At 39.3% G+C, this 19,303-nt stretch overlaps 1 protein-coding gene across 4 annotated transcripts in view; it reads right to left on the bottom strand.

Moving 5' to 3' along the window:
• Positions 1 to 2,848: 2,848 nt before the first annotated feature.
• Positions 2,849 to 19,303, bottom strand: part of SH3RF1 (SH3 domain containing ring finger 1) — a 121,740-nt gene continuing 105,285 nt past the window's right edge. For all 4 annotated transcript variants that reach the window (XM_058192435.1, XM_058192433.1, XM_058192436.1 and 1 more), the window contains exons 7-12: positions 16,562 to 16,719; positions 14,742 to 14,912; positions 14,357 to 14,616; positions 12,495 to 12,850; positions 8,077 to 8,411; positions 2,849 to 7,089 (exon numbers count right to left, since the gene is read on the bottom strand). In XM_058192435.1, coding sequence (XP_058048418.1) covers positions 6,921 to 7,089; positions 8,077 to 8,411; positions 12,495 to 12,850; positions 14,357 to 14,616; positions 14,742 to 14,912; positions 16,562 to 16,719 — 1,449 coding nt within the window. In that variant the 3' untranslated portion in view covers positions 2,849 to 6,920. The remainder of the gene's footprint in view (positions 7,090 to 8,076; positions 8,412 to 12,494; positions 12,851 to 14,356; positions 14,617 to 14,741; positions 14,913 to 16,561; positions 16,720 to 19,303) is intronic.

The following is a 19,303-nucleotide window of genomic DNA, read 5'->3' as shown; positions in this document are numbered from 1 at the left end:
AAAAAGCTTATTTCAATATGTTAAAAACAACAAAAAAAGTCAAGGAAATGGTTGGTCCATTAGTGGGAGAAAGTGACAAGAAGGTGACAAGCATCAGAGAGAAAGCAGAACTGCTTAATTTGTTTTTTGCATCTGTCTTTACACAGAGAGAAAAAAACAGACCTATCTAAAAAACAGATTAGGAACACAACTTAAAATAAGGAAGAAAATAATAAGTGAGCACTTGTCCACCCTAGACAAGTTCAAATCCCAGATTTCAATGGAATCTCAATGGAACTGTATCTACATGGAGGGATGTATGCAGTGGGGTATCCCAACACTCTGTTTTAGACCCAGTACTCTTCAACGTCTTCATCAATGATTTGGACGAGCGGATAGATGGGGAACTCATTGAATTTACAGATGACACTAAGCTGACAGGATTAGTCAACACTCCAGAATTTCTGCTTAAGATCAATAGTGGGATTCAAATAATTTAACAACCGGTTCTCTGCCCTAATGATTTCTTCCAACAACCAGTTCACCAAACTGCTCAGAAAGTTAACAACTGGTTCTCCCGAAGTGGTGTGAACTGGCTGAATCCCACCACTGCTTAAGATACAGAAGGATCTTGACAGACTCTTGGGCGCTATCTAACAATATAAAATTCAATGGTAAAAAAGTAAGGTTCAACATTTAGGTAAGAAAAACAAAATGCACAGGTACAGTATAGGTGGTACCTCACTTAATAGTACTATGAGAGGGATTTTGAAGTCTTAGTGGACAATCATTTAAATATGAGCCAGCAGTGTGCTGCAGCTGCCCAAAAAGCCAACACAGTTCTAGGTCCCAGCCTGAGCAGTGCCATGGGTGTTCAGTGCGCTGCTGGGAGGCTGGTTCAAATGAACCATTTTGGGGATTGTGGCGTGAAGGCGGTAGTGACTGGCAATCAATGTGGGTCATTTTTTCTGCTGGTTTTGGTTGGAGGTGGGACCACAGGGCGGTTGGGTGGCCAGTCAAGGCAGCAGTTGAGTGCTGAGCTAGAGCAGTGCAACCACCAGACCTGGGAGCTCCATGCCACTCACGGTCACTCACCTCCTATGGTGCCTTGAGTGCCGAAGCCTGGGGTATGCTCTCTGGCAGCAACAGGTGGGCACAGCTGCCCACATCTCTGGGAATCACCTCCCTCAGTGACCCTGGCAGCCCATTGGCACCTCCCTGCAAGCCCAATCTCCCTCAAGGTGCATCCAAGCAAGAGGCAGAGTGGTTGGTGCACCAAACTCTTCATCTCTCTTATCTGTCTCTGCAGCAGTGTAATTTTTTTTTTTTTTTTTATTTGCATTTATATGCCGTCCTTCTCTGAAGACTCAGGGCGGCTTACACTATGTCAGGCAATAGTCTTCATCCATTTGTATACTATATACAAAGTCAACTTATTGCCCCCCAACAATCTGGGTCCTTATTTTACCTACCTTATAAAGGATGGAAGGCTGAGTCAACCTTGGGCCTGGTGAGACTTGAACCTGCAATATTGCAGGCAGTTGCTGTTAATAACAGGCTGCATTAGCCTGTTGAGCCACTAGAGGCTCAAAAATTGGCAAAGTCTGGGCAGGTTTGGTGCTCTTGTGGGTAGTGGCAGGATCACTAAGTGGAACCTGCCTGGACTTTGCTAATTGTGCCGCTGCAGAGACAGATAGAGAGCTTGGGACACTGGCCACCCCACAGGAATTTGGGTAGGCAGGGTTGTATGTGTGGGCCATGAGGGTCACCCCGAGGGAGAGGATTTGGGGTAACTGCCCACCAACAGGGAGTGCACCCCAGGTTCCAGATCTCACATTCTTCAGACAATTTCATCCTCTGCATAAAAATGAGTGTCTGTAAAACATGAGATCTAAGGAAAACAGCTTCACCAGTGTCTGAGAAAAAGATGACCGCTTTTCTGCCACATGGCCCAGGTTTTTCTGGAGCTCTGCAGATCTTTGAGAAGTAAGTGAGCAATGACAGGGAATTGGTGCAAAGGAAGCCCATGCAGCTGTAGAGACCCCAAGGAGTGGGAAACAAAGCATGAGATATCTTAGTGGGTGGGAGGATGCCTTGAGTGGCCGGAGGTAGGTGGTCTTGTTCCTGCACCAGGACCCCTATGGTCTTTCCCATCCCTAGATACTATACCCCATGTATACCTAATGACACATGGATTTAATTAATGATTGCATTGGGGGGATCAGGAAGGAGACTCATTCATTTAACGTGATTCACTTAACATTGCGATCATAATGGGCAGGCTCCATTACAGTCGTAACTTAAAGACTACCTGCATTATTTCACAGAAAGAATGGTGGAAGCTTGAAACCAATATCCAGTAGAGGGAGTGAATCAGCCATAAGCAATTGAATTTAAACATGCTTGGGATAAATTCATGTCTATCACCTGACAAGAATTTAAAAATAAATAAATAAAATAAAATATCAATAAAATAAATAAAAATTAAAAGTTAATAAAATAGTAAATTAAAAAGAAAACAAAAGCAAGCAAAAAATAAAAAACAGACTCAGTAGACTATTGGGTCTTTTTCTGCTATCATTTTTTTCTTGTTTCTAGGATCGATCAACTGCTCATTTCATCTACGGAAAAATAAGTTACAGCTGTCTGAATTTTACCTGTGCTAGGTAGAGTACAGGAGAATGGAGTTTCTATAGATCTGAGGATCTGATCAGAGTGAGCTACACATATACAAATTGGAACTAAGCCACTTTCCAGAACCCTGGATCTGTACCTCAGAGGTGATTTGTGTTTTCTTTATATTCCTCTACTGTTCATCCCCCTAATAACTACAATTCCCAAAATACAACAGAGTTCATTTAAGTGCTTTGCTAAGAAAATATTTATTAGGAATGAAATTTAACAGATAAAAACATGTAACATTCACTGGACCTCAAATATAGACATTAAAATTTTCCACAGAATTTCTTTAAGAAAGTACTCCAAAATGAGTGTAAAGGCTTTTTTGTTCATAAACTTAATTACACGTAACCCTAAAAACCAATCCAAGTCCCACAAACTTTATAAAGGTGACATGATAACTATATTTTTAAAAATTGTTGTACGGTGTATAACAAGCCCTTAAAATAATATGATGATTCATTTTCTTAAAAAGTTATTAGAAAATGTATTATACTGTAAGAACACTATCATATTAATTTATATTTTTGATAGACATTATATAATAAAATCTTGAAACAGAGGTACCAGTGTCACACAAGTATGCTACCATATGGAGAAGATTCTTTGTAGTAGTCTCTCACATATAAATCTACTAATACATGAAAATAAGATCGACACATGTCAATAGGTGCTGATGAAAGTTGATGCCAGCATTTTCTTATTAAAGTTCATTTCAAATAGTCTATACATCATATAAACATTCAAGTAAACCAAGCTTTTTAAATTCCACAGAATTGAATTGTTCAGTGTATCATTTAAGGAATGTTTTCAATATATTAAAATAATAATGAAACTACTTGATATTGGAAGAAACCAGTTCAGCTACCAATTATTTTCTCCCATTTATACATTTAAAAAATCATTTGTGTTTTACATGAAAACCATTCTTCACGTTAATACAGCATGAATTTCCTTTAATATTAAACTTAAAAGTTTTATCCTTGTCGGGAAACAAAGACTTTTAAACTCGCACTACCTGGTTATTAAAGAAAAGGTATTGAGTTTAAGGTTATCCACTATTTTGGTAACTAAACTCTTAATCTTGAGCAGCTGCATAATAGGCAGAAATGTACAGGTCAATCTTTCCCATTGGCAGGGTATCTAGTTCAAGGTAACTGCCTATAGAATTTCTTCTTGCTAAATGCTCCTCTCTTTTAGGACTAATTAGCTTAAAGAGGGAAAGGCAGAGTAATTTCCAGATGTTAGCATCTGGAGAATAAGAGATTTCTATTAATCCACTTCAACAGATTCTAAATTAAAAAAAGGTTATAATTTTTAAATATGTTATCAGAAAAGAGAGATGTAATTACAAGTCTTAAATAATCAGATTTATCATCATCACACCCCCATACTTTAGGTCTTGAATATGTGAGACAATATTCCAAAGCCAATGCCCTGAAACATTATCAATGTACATTGTTTAGGAGGAAATAGCTTCTGAGCAGAGGATATTCAGCAGAGGATAAAAAAGGAGTTAAATGGCAGCTTGCTTTCCTTAGAAAATTTATTTCCAAACTAAAAATGCAAAAATAGTGAGAGGGGAAACTGAATATTTGAACCTTCTTCAAGGCCTGAAATTAAGTAGAGGATATACTCCACAACACTCTTGTGCTTTAAAATATCCATGGCTGGAATTATGCTGAATAGTAAGAATATTCTATATACAGTAGTATCCAATCACTCATTAGTTTGTGGTCTGTGGCTTTCATACTAGCAGGTAACTGGTTATTTAAAATCCAGTTCATTATAACATTCAATACAGTATAATAAACTCTATAGTCAGTCATGCGCTGTTTTGTATACCTGTATGAATGTGATAATGCATGCAAGAAACTGACCACTCAAGACATATAAAAATAGCAAGAGTTTTAAAATTAGCAAAAATGTCAGAGTGTTCTTACAGCCTTTACTTTAAAAACACAAGTATATCACTTACCATCACTTTTGCTCAAACAATGTAATTTGTCTCAGCCATGCAAATCAGTTTGAAAATATAAAGAAGCAAACATTTCTTGGCATATTTAGACAGTGAGTGCAATTTGAATTTAAATTTTGATCCTTTCAATTGTCACTATCATTTTCCATGCTTCCAGTTGTTTTGCATTAAATCTATCTTAACTAATTTATATTCTGTATGTTGTGTACAGGTAATCCCCGGGTTACGAGTGTTCCCTTAGCGAACGTTCGAAGTTATGCAATCAACACCCCCTAGCATTTCTGAACAAGGCCCAAAACTACGAATCTTGCAGCAGCAGAGCAGTTGTTTGCCATTATGAACAACCACAGAGGCTCTGCAACATTTGTCCTGCATGTTGCCGGCCAAAATGGAGCTTCTGAGGGGCAGATCCATGCCTCAGAAACCCTGTTTGGGCATCCAGAGGCCGTACCCAGCACCTTGCCGGCCGAAATGGAGCTTCTGAGGGGCCCCCAGAGGCTCCATTTCAGCTTGCAATGGGCCAGGGGAGGCCCCCGGAGGGCTAAACAGAGCCCTCTGCAGGCCTCCAGAGGTTACATTTCAGCCTGCAATGGGCCAGGGGAAGCCCCTGAAAGGCCGAATGGAGCTCGGAGGGCCAAATTCACCGGCAGAAGCTTGGTCCTGGCCCCTAGAGGCTCCATTTCGGCCTGCAACAGGCCAGGGGAGGCCTGCAGAAGGCTGAATGGAGCATCGGAGGACTAGATCTGGCCCCAGAGGTTCGGATCCAGCCTCCGGAGGCTCCATTTTGGTTTGCAACTGGCTGTGGGAGGCCCACAGAGGCCAAACAGAGCGTCAGAGGGCCGAATCCAGCTTCAGCTTCAGAAGCTCCATTTCCATTTGCAACGGGCCAGGGGAAGCCCACAGAAGGCTGAAGAAGCCTCAGAGGGCCTTCGCCGGCAGCTCCATTTTGGCCTGCAATGGGCCGGGAGAGACCCGTGGAGGACCAAACAGAGCCTCAGAGGATCGGATCTGGCCCCCAGAGGCTCATATCCAGCCCTGGAGGGCTGAACGGCGCATCAGAAGTCCGGATCCAGCACCTGGAGCCTCCATTTTGGTCTGCAACAGGCTGTGGGAGGCCCACAGAGGCAACCTGGTGGGCAAGATCTGCGGAGGCCCGAATAGAACTGCAGAAGGGTGTGTGAGGCTGGAGAGCAGACTGCTTGCTAGATCTTCAGAAGGTAAGTGACCCGGCGCGCCAGCAATTGTGGGGAGCAGTAGGTATTTCAGTGGGTTGGGGAGGCCTGTGGTGGTCTTAGGCAGGTGGCCTGTTCCATCAATCGGTCCCCCATGGCCTTTCCCACCCTGAAATACCTTATGTGCACTTAACAAGCCTCGCATTCGATTAGCGAAAGTGTGGGCAAAAGGAGGGAGTGATCCCATTCAAGGTATGAGATCCACTCCCAAAATCCTCGTGTTACGAATGGAATGGGCAGACTCCATTCCATTTGTAACTCAAGGACTACCTGTACTCAAAGAAGTACTCAAATCTACAAAGGGAAATCTCAACTTATATCCAAAAATGCTCGACAAATAGATGCTAGTGGAAGTTTATATTTCCCATTTCTGGTATATTTTATATATTCTATTCCCATTTTGAAAAATGCTGTACAGCTGTTTCATTGCCTTTTAGAAATGTTTCATCAAAAATGTTTCTGAGATATTAAGATTTGCTATTGACAAATAGTTTCTCTCCCTAAGTAAAACAAATCTACAATGTCATTTTACCCCAGTGTGCATGGTTCAATCTGATACCACATCACCGTCATTATAGCCAACATTAACCCATTAAAAAAAACTTCATTGTCACATACAGTTGGAAAAAGCCATCTGACATTATATCTTTTTGTAAGAAAAGAATCCAGCTTCTCCTTAACTTATAAATAACTTGCTAATCATAATCACCAAATTTTAGTTATTAAACAGAATTCAAGTTTAGAAAAATGAATAAATTAGTTACAGCCTTGTAAACAATAAGCTTTTATGGTATGTATGTATGTGTATATACACACACATACACACACCCTTTTAAAATCCTCTGAAGAATAAATCAGACATTACAAGGCACATGTTACACTCAAGAATTAAAAATGATAAAAATTCAACTATTTTAATATTTGTTGCCAGAATTGTGCTGTAGGATACTGAAAAACATAAATATAAATTTGTTTATGCTACAGCCTTCCATGGCTACAATCTCTCTCTTTGTATACTGCTGCAAGAGTTGAAATATTTCAAATTAGTTTTGTTAGATACTCTCCACAAAGCTTCCAGGGAAAAGGCCAGTTTTTCCATTTCGCTGCAATGTGCCTTTGAACCAGCCATCTTCATGTTTTTTATGAACAAAAACAACATCTCCTTCTTTAAGTTCAAGTTCAGCTTCACTCTGAGGAGGATAGGGTACCACTACTCTGTATCTGCAGAATAAGATTTTTAAAAAGCATTTAGACTTCCACAGTTTAGAAAAAAAGGCAAAAGAATCAGAAAGCTTCTTTGAACTATTTATAAATAAATTATAAACTATAAATTCAGAACTAATAATAACAGACAACATGTATATTGTATCTCTTCTGGCAATTACCATTTTCTTTTTGTATATTTTGTAAATTTCATTAATTTTCATTCTGTAAATAATTTTTTGCCATATCAGTTTACATTGCAATAGGAATCTGCTGCAAATTCCATCAGAAATTTGGGACAAAAGAAATAATATTGTGCTATGCCTGATATTTTGTCCTTAAAAGTATGCAATGTAACCAAATCTTTCTTTCTTTAATGAAGGGAATTATTCCTTTTATGCCAGCCATAAAACCCCCCACAATATTCAGTTTCCATAGAGTTGAAAGAAATCTTGGGAGTCTTGTAGTCCAACCCCCTGCTCAAGCAGGAAACCTTATGCCATTTCAGACAAATGATTGTCCAATCTCTTCTTAAAAATTTCAGTGATGGAGCACCCACAACCCATTGCTTGATTGTTCTAACTACCAAGAAACTTCTTATTTCTAGGTTGGTTCTTTCTTTGATTATTTCCACACTGCTTTTTGTTCTCGCTTCAGGTACTTTGGAGAATAAGTTAACCTCCTCTTCTTTGTAGCAACCCATTATTTATTGAAATACTGCTATCATATCACTCCTAGTCCTTTTCATTAAACTAAATGTACCCAATTCTTGCAACCATTCTTCATACTGTATACTTTAGCCTCTAGTCCCCTAATCATGTATGGCCTTCTGATCACTGTCCAACAAGCAATAGAAACAACGGCGTGTTTATTAGAAATAAATGAACATTTCAAACAGAATACAATTCAAGAAGAATAGAAAATTTCTTCCATAATTGTTTTATAGTTAGCATTTCTTGATGAAATGTAAGAAAAAACACAATCTTATCCAGAAAAATGACTTACCGTTCATAGATTACAGATCTGGATTCATTTGACACTAGAGCCAATGATGAGCATGGTTGCCTTGGAGGAGGAACTACAGGTATATTAGAATCCAAAGAACTTGTTTTGCTGTGAGTACTCTCCAGCACAATTGTAGATGATTCACTGTCCATGGGGCAAGTGTCTGCTCTTCCCTGACCAGAAATTGATGGAATTTCTGGCCCTACAGCACCCTGAAGGGAGAGTTCTGTAGTTGCCAGCTCAACTTCGAGAGTTGGGGATGATGGTGGTGATGCTCTAAGTTTACGCTTAGTAGATGCTCCTGAAAGTAACTTCAGTAACCCCTTTTTTTCTTTCTTTAAGAGATTTTAAAAAAAGGAAATATGAATGTGGAATCTTACATTTGGTAATCAAGTAATTAGCATTGTATTTAAAGCCACTGAGGGTATCTTCAACAGTACGATTGGCAGCATATACATTTAATAAGTAAATAAAATATAAATTTATAATGCTTCACATACATCGGGACAACAAAGCATGTGGAGTGGTAGTGTAATACAGTGGAACCATTTGGGATTTTTTCCCCCACAAAATTAATCTCAGTGTACTACTAACAGCTATAAACCATATAAATTACCTGCAATCTTTAGGATTATCCTGTAAGGGAAGTGAGGTTATAATTTTCACAAATTATTTTACATTTATTGAAGACTTTTGTTTTTTATTATTTCTAAGGGGATAATTTTTACTTAAATACAAAAGCATTTGTGCAACCCAGAGCTTAAGTTTTATTTTATACATACATTAATGTATGTATAAACACATAAATTAATACTAAATGTTAATGAAAAAAATTAAAATCTGTAATACAGATTAAAAATAAAATAAAGCCACCAAGATATGGAAGCTTAAATTTGGGGAATACGTGGCAATGTAAAAATTAACAGTATATATTCACATCATAATTTTAATCTAATTTAAGCAAGAATGGTTCCCATATATACAATGTATCACATGGTACAGCAAATTCTTGGCTGACAGGATCAAGAATTTATACCTTGGTTTCTAAGAGGCCCTAAATTTGCTTACACATGGCCCTGTGACCTTTCATCTGGACTACTGCAATGTGCTCTACATAGGGCTGCCCTTGAAGAAAATTCATAAGCTTCAACTGGTGCAGAATATGTCTGCATGGGTAGTAAAGATTGTTGAATATTTGACACATATAACGTCACTGCTTCATGAGCTGCATGGTTGCCAGTATGTCTCTGGGTACAATCCACGGTGTCGGTTATCACCTTTAAAGCCCTACATGGCTTGGGGCAGAGTTATCTAAGTGACTATTTTCTTCCAGTTGTTTTTAGCCATCCAATTCAGTCAAGCGTGCTGTGGGTCCTGTCAGCCAAGAATGCTGGTTGGTAGGAGCCAGAAGACATGCCTTCTCTGCTGTAGCCCCTGCCTCTCCCTTCAGCTATCAGGATGACCCCAACTCTATTGGCCTTTTGCAAGGCCATGAAGACTTGTCCAAGCCTCCAAGTGAGTTAAAGGCCCCATTTTCTGGGAATTCCAGGAGAGTTATTGGAGCCTTTCAATTTCACTGTAAATAGCTTGTAAATGGCTTTTTTTGATATTAAGAACCTTCAGAGAACAAATTTTATTACATGGGGAAATTTTCAACGAAAGAAGTTTCCTGTAAGTTTAAGATTTAAAGAAAAACATTGTTATCTGGAGATAAGGGTATTTAGAATATTAATTTACTTAAATTAATTTAATTGTGATACCTTATTTGATAGGATTAAATTCTAATGTTATTGTTTCTGATAGCTTTTCATGGAATCTTTTCTAATTGAATGATGAGACTTTAAAGATTTAAGATATGAGAACCTTTTGTATTTTTAGACAAAATGATATTACTGTGTAAAGTAAATGAAAAGAATATGACATAGATTCACTTATTTAAGATTAAAATACAGATAGTTATTTTTGGTGGGTTTTAACTGCTTTTTTCTGATTAAGATTGAATGATGAGGCTTTATTATTTGCTAATAGATATAAGATGAGATATACGATGAAGAAATCTTAGATTTCTTTCTAGACCGGGATGCCCTATGCACAGTCACTCACGCTCTCGTGAAGTCTCGTCTGGACTACTGCAATGCTCTCTACATGGGGCTCCCCTTGAGGAGCACCCGGAGGCTCCAGTTAGTTCAGAATGCGGCTGCGCGGGTGATAGAGGGAGCCCCTCGTGGCTCCCATGTGACACCTCTCCTGCGCAGACTGCACTGGCTACCTGTGGTCTTCCGGGTGCGCTTCAAGGTTTTGGTGACTATCTTCAAAGCGCTCCATGGCATAGGGCCGGGATATTTACGGGACCGCCTGCTGCTACCGGATACCTCTCACCGACCCGTGCGCTCTCACAGAGAGGGACTCCTCAGGGTGCCGTCGGCCAAACAGTGCCGGCTGGCGACACCCAGGGGAAGGGCCTTCTCTGTGGGGGCTCCCACCCTCTGGAACGAGCTTCCCCCAGGACTTCGCCAACTTCCTGACCTCCGGACTTTTCGCCGCGAGCTTAAGACACATCTATTTATTTGCGCAGGACTGGACTAGATTTTAAATTCGAATTGGTTTTAATGGGGATTTTATTATTTTTATTATCATCATTTTAATTATTCGGCCAATTATAATAAGTTTTTTAATGGATGTTTTTATTTGTATTTATATGTATATTTTTATCTGGTTGTTAACTGCCCTGAGTCCCTAGGGAGATAGGGCAGTATAAAAATATGAAACATAAATAAATAAATAGATTGAAATGTTGGAGAAGGTAACAAGTTACTAAAATTGTTTTTACATTTCTTGATGAAGAGGGAAGTCATTTATTTATATATTTTTCCTTTTACATATTTTTCTCTCTACCTTTTCTTTTTTGGTATTTTTCTTAATTTGTATTAGGTTTTTTTTTCTATTTTTAAACTTCAATGAAATTATTAAAACATTATCCTGAACTTTTCTGGTTTTCTCTTCAACTGATGTTGTATTTGAGTGTCACTTTATTATTGAAAAAGCATTGCTAGTGCACTTATCATACATATAAAAGATCTCCTAAAACAGGGGTATCAAAATTGATTTCATTGAGGGCCATATCAGCATTGTGGTTGTCCTCCGGGGGCCTGGAAGGAGGGGGCGTGGCCAGGGTAGTCACAGCTGACTGGGCATGGACTGGGGCTGTGATTAGCTTGGCATTGCTCAAGTGGGTGGTGCCTGTGGGGACTGGGCAGCGTTGGGGTGGGAATCCAGGAGTCTCCATTGGGTGGGGCAGGAGGAAAGAAAGAGGGAAAGTGAGAAGTGCTGCCACTTCCAGGGAGGAGGAGGAGGTGATGGTGGAAGAGAAAGAGGTGGAGGTTGAGGATCGGGATGCTGCGGGATTTACAATATGCCTTGCACGAAAAGACAAGAGAGCTCCTGCAGCAAGATGTGCTCATCGATGAGCTGGAGCTGGATCAGAAGGATGAGCTGATCCAGAAGCTGCAGAACAGCTGGACAAGTACCCTGCACATGTTGCCCTGCACTCGCTGGTGTGTACGTGCGCGCTCGCCTCCTCCTGTGCACATACACACATGCTAAGAAGACGTGGTCTGGGCCAAAGTGATGCGGGCCAGCCCATTACAGTTTCCAGGATGCCCGTGTGGGCCGAATGCGGCCTGCGGGCCTTGAGTTTGACATTCCTGTCCTAAAATGTTTAAAACAGCATAACAAAGTTAGTGGCATCATTGCTTCAGGGAACAAAAGTGCTATCTGTTAAGACATATTGCATACAGAAATAGGAAAAAATATTAAAGCATGCATATCTTTTTTGTTTACAACTTGGGTTAATTACAAAACACTGAAATATATATTCCAATAATGATCAATCAACAGCCATCTTACATCTGCAATACTTTGAAAATAAAATGTGACTATTAAAAGAAGCCACTATAATCTATAAGATTCTCTAGAAAAGTTAACATTATATTTTAGCAAATTTAGAAATTACAACTGACTAGGGAACATATATCTGATTACTATATAGGTTTACTATTAATAAATTTTGAATGTGCCATTATGTAATACCAAAGACATGGTTTCAAATGGTAATATTTTACCTAATCAAAAATAGTTAAAAATAATGGCAATTATTTTGTCTAAGATTAATAGAGAAGTAATTAACAGAGGATTCTCCTGTGAGAAGATTGAAGGATTCTGCAGAGGATGTAAGTACCTGCACTGAACTGGATTCCTAATGATTTCGTAGATGTCCAAGACATTTTTGATAAAAAATATGGAAATATTACAATGAAAAATTTCTCATGGTTTCCCATTCAAACATTAACTAGATTTAGACCTGTTTGGGTTTTCAAGGTCAACAAAGAGATCATAAAGAACAAAAATATTATGCCTACCTTTCCATCTCTCTCTGTTTTACTCATAGTAGGAGTACCTCCAGCAGTCAATGTATTTTCTGGGGAAGCTGGAGCTCCCGTATGAACAGTCACAATTTTTCCACTTGAATCTCCCTCTATTGATACAGAAGTGCTAGAAGAGTTTAATGAAGAAGTTGTGCAAGCCAATGGGACATTTGCTCGGTTGATATTTACAGCTGTGATATAAGCAGCAGCATTTGAAAATTGAGGTTGTAGCTGTTGGGAGGCAACAGAATGGTGTGGAATAATTACAGCAGCAGGAATAAGGCATGCTGAATTCTGAGTCTGAATTGGTGTTACAGTGGCTGTCGGTCTTTCTTGGCTATGAATTGCAACTGTAATGACAAGGGGAAATAGTTCAGATAATGCAAAAGAATATATTTTAAGATTGTGACATATTAGCCATATATTTATATTCCACTCTTCTAAGACCAACAATATATATATATTCTGAGGTTTTCGCGGGTGTTTGTATGTAGGTCTTTGGTTATTCGGGTTTTCTCCCGCGTAAAATTGGAAGTGTCTTGGTGACGTTTCGACGAAGTCTCATTCGTCATCTTCAAGCTTCAGCTTCGTGCTTCTGGGAGCAATGTGTGATTGCAGCTGTTTCTTCCTTTTTAAAAAGACCAGAACTATCGCCAAAACTGAACACTTTAACAACAGAATAATCAGAGAAGCCATCGAGATAGAAAAACGCCCACACAACATGAACAAACGAGATGATACCTCCCGCCTACCAGCCATTTGGAAACCCGCCCTTATTGACAAATGAGTCCTTAACACGAGGAATGACACCAGACCCACACTCATGAGGTCCACACAGGATGTCACCACCACACATCCACCCAGAAAGCAGACCCAAACCCACACTGATCAGGAAGCATGACCAAGGACCAAAAGCCAGACCGCAGCTGCAACATTAGCCATTTCAAACCCCTCCAATCCATACATGCAGCAGACCCACTATGAAGATGTAGCACGACCACAAAGACAAACAACAGCTAGGCAGCTCACTAGCTCAAATCCCCCTGCAACACAGACTAAACTGAGCACAACCAAGGCCCCACCCAAACAGGACACACCCCCAGCCAATCAGAGCACAAAAAAAACAACCCCATCCAATCAGAGCACAGCCAAGCTCCCGCCCAATCAGTTCAAACCCCCACTAGCAGTTAAAAGGAAGAAACAGCTGCGATTACACATTGCTCCCAGAAGCACGAAGCTGAAGCCTGAAGATGACGAATGAGACTTCGTCGAAACGTCGCCAAGACACTTCCAATTTTACATGGGAGAAAACCTGAACAACCAAAGACCTACATACAAACACCCGTGAAAACCTCAGAAAACAAATATATATATATATATATATATATATATATATATATGTATATATATATATATATATATATATGAAAAAAGCAATGTTACCCTTGAAATATAACTGAGCCAAGTTCATCAAGTAAATCTGTACATTATCTCCACAATTACCAGATACAGGTAGCCCTCAACTTACGACCACAATTGAGTCCAAAATTCATGTTGTTAAGTGAGTTTTGCCCCATTTTACAGCTTTTCTTGCCACATTTGTTAAATGAATCACTGCAGTTGTTAAATTAGTAATATGGTTGTTAAGTGAATCTGGTTTCCCCATTGATTTTGTTTGTCAGAAGTTCACAAAAAAGATCATATGACTTTGGGATATTGCAGCAAACTGGTAAATCAAGGGCCACCTGTACAATATATTTGCTGCACCCTCCTTCCTATATAAATTTTAAGATTTATCAAGCTGCAGGGCATTCTTCATATGTATATTGCCTGTGTCAAGAAACAAATTACTTTACCTGTTCTAACTGCATTGCGAGCTTGATTTACTGTCATTTGACTGGACATATGCATAATGATCTTGGATTGTGGACTCTTTTGTATGTGTGCAGCAGAGACCACAGCTGTCGGTATTGTATCAGAAGACACTGTCACACCATTTCCCTGAAATTTTTGCACTGTTCCTCCAGCAGTGGAAGCATTGACCATGGTCACTATTCGCCCTGTCTGGCCAGCAGTAGATACAGGTATTTTTGCTTGGGAAGCACTTGTCATTGGCCTATTAAAAATAATGTAAACATTATGCACCTCTTGTTAAATAGATCATTCTATCCCATTATATACCAATTTTAAAAACATTTTATTTCTGAAATTTGTTGAAGTACAACTTATTGAACATCATACCTTGTAACTGGTGCTACATAATTTCCAGGGAATACACCAATTTTGCTGGTATGCATGGAAGTTCCTTTAAACCAGCCATCCTGACAACGCTCAAACACTAAAAACATTTCACCTTTTCTCAATTCCAGTTCATCTTCTTTTCTAGGAGTGTATGGATAAATAGCAATATACCTGGAAAAGGAATAATTCTTAATGAACCGCAGGTTAAGGAATAGAAAGTCAAAATATGTTTGTTTTATGTCTTTATTTTAATTTCAAATGTTACAATTTGCATGTTTTATAGAATCATTTCTGCTTGAAAATAAAATGTGTTGGTTTAGTTCAAGTTGAAAAGTTGCTCCTCTATATAGTTAGAGATATTTCAATCACATAAATTATAATCAACAAGAGATATCTAAAATGTTCTGTCCAAAACTGCTTATCCCTCCCAAGGAATTTCCTAAGATTTTACTATTTCATATGTCCAATAAATAGTGACAGTTAGTAACTTTAATCACAATTGTTATACCTTTTCCTAATTACATATCTCAAAAACTTGTTTGAACAGCTACTCACCGCTGGTTAACTAAGTTACAAGCAAAAAGAAGTGCTGCCTTTATTTCAGGCACTATCGAAGTACTTTTTTGGGGTTTTTTTAAGAGAGGCTTTTATCTATAAATGGTCTTAGATAAAACCATCTATAAATGCAAGGGAAAGAAGGCATGTACAATAATCTGCAAATTTTGAGTATGGTAATCAAGCCAAAATGTATAATAATAAAAAACTGATCTTCATTGAAATTTTATATAAATTTACTGAGAATATGCATCATTTCTAATACTAACCAGCAATTTGCTGTTGCTTATACCACTTCACAATTTAGTGTTCTCATAGATTTCTTTAACTCTTCTTTTTTTATAGAATACAATTTACAAAACTATGGGATACTGTTGCCTGATTAGATGGCAGCACTTAAGTGACCTTGTCTGATCTTAAAAAGCTAATGTAAGGATTGCCTCTCCCTCTAACTTAAGAAAGTGAAAACTCTTGAAATGGAGTATTTCAAAAGGAATCTTTTATTGAGCAGAAGTGACAGCAATGGATTCAAAGCAACATCTGAATACCCTTAGGCAAGACAAGTAGGATTAAAGCAGTAGAGACCCCTCCCTTTAGCCAGAATGCAGATTTTAGCTGCAAGTGTGAAGATGTTTTCTTTACCAGCTGCCCTGAGAACAGGATAACCATGCATTCCCATTGCTATCCTCCCTTATCCTTTAAGCGAAAGAGCCCACAGGGCCGTCATAAACATTCCCCAAAGGTAAGGAGATCTCAGGGCACTTTGGGCCAGGATATAGGTTTTAAAATATCTGTTGACACAGGCAATGCTAATAAATCGACTCCAAGGCCCCCCCTTCTCCCAATTGAGTGGCAGTATCACTTTTAGGGATCTGACAGCTAAACATAGTTGGAGCTGATTAGTGCTTAGAAAGAGGCCACAACAAAATATCTCTAGGAAGTGAGAAATCATCTTGGAAAAAATTAATGGGAAACCATTCCCATATTTTAATTAAGAAAATTATACTGAGATATTCATGAAATCACCAAATTATGTTAACGTGAAGGAAACTTTACTTAAATACTATCAGTAATAAGTCTGAGATGGTAAAAAAAATTGCAATATATCAAAATCAAGCATGTCTTGTGGCTTTTTCCTAATTAAAGACACCAAATGAGAAGTCAAACAATTTCAAGATTGTTTTTAAAAAACACTTCAACTCATTACTTTGGCAATTTTTAATTATCCTTTCCATTAATTGCCAATAAGTTTTAGCTTCACTTACACACTTGGTCTTGTCTGAGCTCTCAAATGTGATATTTGCTCAGTCAATGCAGATGTTGACTTCTGAACTGACCCCGAAGACAGGCACGTAGAATTAGGGGCAATTATTGTAGCAGATAAGACAGGTGGTGGCGGTGGTGGGAGAGGTGGATTAATACTCTAAAAATAAAATATTTTAAAAGTGAAATTAAATTTTAGCACCAATATTCAGATATAATATTCACTGGTACAACATGTATACTCCAGAACTGACTTGCACCCAAACAATAACCTTACTTTGCCGCATCCTGACAGATCCTGACAGATCATACTAGGACAAAGAGTTGCATTTTTTTACCCTGACAACAACATATATGTTATTTTGAGACAAATGAACAAATTCAAAAGGCTAGTATGACTCTAAAGTATAAAAACTGTCTGTTCTGCCCTCCTCTGCCTCCATCCGAATGATGGCTTAATTAGGCGGCACTATCAGCTCTGGCGGCAAAAGAGCCATTGTCTGCCAACAGCCCTCGTTATCTTCCACGACACTGGTGAGCCACAAAAGGACCTCTGGTGGCTCAGACTGCTAAGAGTCTGTTATTAACGCAGGTGCTTGCAATTACTGCAGGTTCAAGTCCCACCAGGCTCAAGGTTGACTCAGCCTTCCATCCTTTATAAGGTAGGTAAAATGAGGACCCAGATGATTGGGGGCAATAAGTTGACTTTGTATATAATATACAAATAGATGAAGACTATTGCTTAACATAGTGTAAGCCGCCCTGAGTCTTCGGAGAAGGGCGGGATATAAATGCAAATAAAACAAAAAAAACAAAAAAACAAAAAAACTTCAGCTCTAGTCAATCAGTGGATTTGTCTGTTACAAAGAGACACACCAGCTCTCGCTGCCTTTTATATCCTGTGGGATATGGCTCCATGACTCAGCACTTCCTAGGCCTGCCCCACTCTTGCTTCTGTTGTTCCCTCCTCTCCTGCCTACGAAACCTAGGATTCAACCATGCCTGATTGCTGTCAGCTGGGTCTGCAGGCGTGGCCTGGAGGGGGAAAGAGTCAGGGGATGGATCTCTTATCTCTTTCACCTGGCCTGTTTCTGGCTCCTGGAGCTGAGCCAGGGAAGCCAGTGCTCCCGAGGTAAGTCCTGACGGCCCTTCCCCCTCACTGTCCAAGTCACTTTCTGGCAGCAGGCCCGGCTCCGAGTCACTTTCTGGCAGCAGGGCCGGCTTGGGGGGGCGCAGACACAACACTGTCATTGCCCAGATCCAGGAATCCAGCTGAACCTATCAAATGCCAGTGTCAGGAGATACCAAGCTAAAATGAAGCTGATCAAAAATAGGCACTATCTTAACAGCTGGAGCAGTCAGTTGAGGATAATGTAAGACTCCTTGCCCCTGCACCCATCAGGTACTGAAAACAGCAGAGCAGAGACATTTTATGAAGCTCCTAGCCAAGCACAGGAGTAAATCTCTTGAACAGTGGCAACTGGCTGCATCTTAATTTAACAGTCAGCCCTGACCCATCTTCTTTTGCTCTTGCATGACATTTGTATGAAATCTGTGTGAATCCTGCCCCATAAATTCTGCCCTCGTCTGGCTGACAACTTTGACCTTTTAAGGTGGTCTATTAAAAGCAAACCATTCAGGCAAGCATATATCAAAGTCTTTGTTTTGGCTTGCATGCTTTGATTGTTATCTCTTATCTTGAGTAAACTGTGAACTACCATAGCAACTACTATATGTAAGCAAATAAGTATTTGAAACCAGAAGCAGAACAAAAACTCAAAACAAGCTTTTGGCAGAAATCCAAGAAACATTCAACATATGATTGCCTTTTTCAAAATATATCTAGAAGCCATGGTTGGTTTTGAAACATTTCAAAACCAGGTATATAAGAAATTTCAGTCTAATTTGCCCCAATTTTATTTTAATTTAAATTTTTTAAAGATGGTTTCCTATGAGGTTCACCACTGTGTCAGCGGAGTGAGGACGTGTTTTTTCCTTTCCTTTCCTTTCCTTTCCTTTCCTTTCCTTTCCTTTCCTTTCCTTTCCTTTCCTTCCCTTCCCTTCCCTTCCCTTCCCTTCCCTTCCCTTTTTTTACTTTGAGATATTTGGAGGTGTTGTGTAAAACTCTTGAATTACAGGGTTTGGAGGTGAAGGTTTCAGAATGAGTAGTAGTTAAGGACAAATAATTAGTAAATGATGCTAAATGAGTGGTGATGAGAAGAAAAAGTAAAGAGGATGAAAGGAAAAGATGGAGAAAGAGTGAAAGACTGACCTGGAGATGCAAAGGGATGTTGCATAGTTGTTGCCATGTAGTAGTGGAAACGGTGGAGCAAAAGTAGTGGTGGAAACTGCTGCTTCCTGGGTTGCTGTAGCTGCTGGGAACAAACCACCAATGTGAGGGCTGCCATCAAACATTGTGCGGTTGGGTAATAGAAAATATGTGGACACTGCTTTGCCAGAAAGTAGAAGACCAGAAGATATGCTAGGAAAGGGCCCTGAGTAATGGCAGCAGTAAGAAGAATCTTGTGGAGCTAGTACTGGAGGAGTTCAGGGTTTCAGACCCAGATCAGATCAGAAAATCAATTCCATGAAAGACCAAAACAACACCTTATTGAGATAGGCTATAATAATAGAAACCTGAACATTTCATTGTGCTGCACTTGCTTCTCCTCTGCCTTACAATAGACATTTGTGAATGTTGTCTTGTTTCCTAGGGCTTAAAGATTGCTTCAAACTCCTTTATC

This window comes from Ahaetulla prasina, chromosome 8 (genome assembly GCF_028640845.1).
Source record: "Ahaetulla prasina isolate Xishuangbanna chromosome 8, ASM2864084v1, whole genome shotgun sequence".
NCBI lineage: Eukaryota > Metazoa > Chordata > Lepidosauria > Squamata > Colubridae > Ahaetulla > Ahaetulla prasina.
The sequence above is the reverse complement of the archived record's forward strand: the minus strand, read 5'-3'. Positions and strand labels throughout refer to the sequence as shown.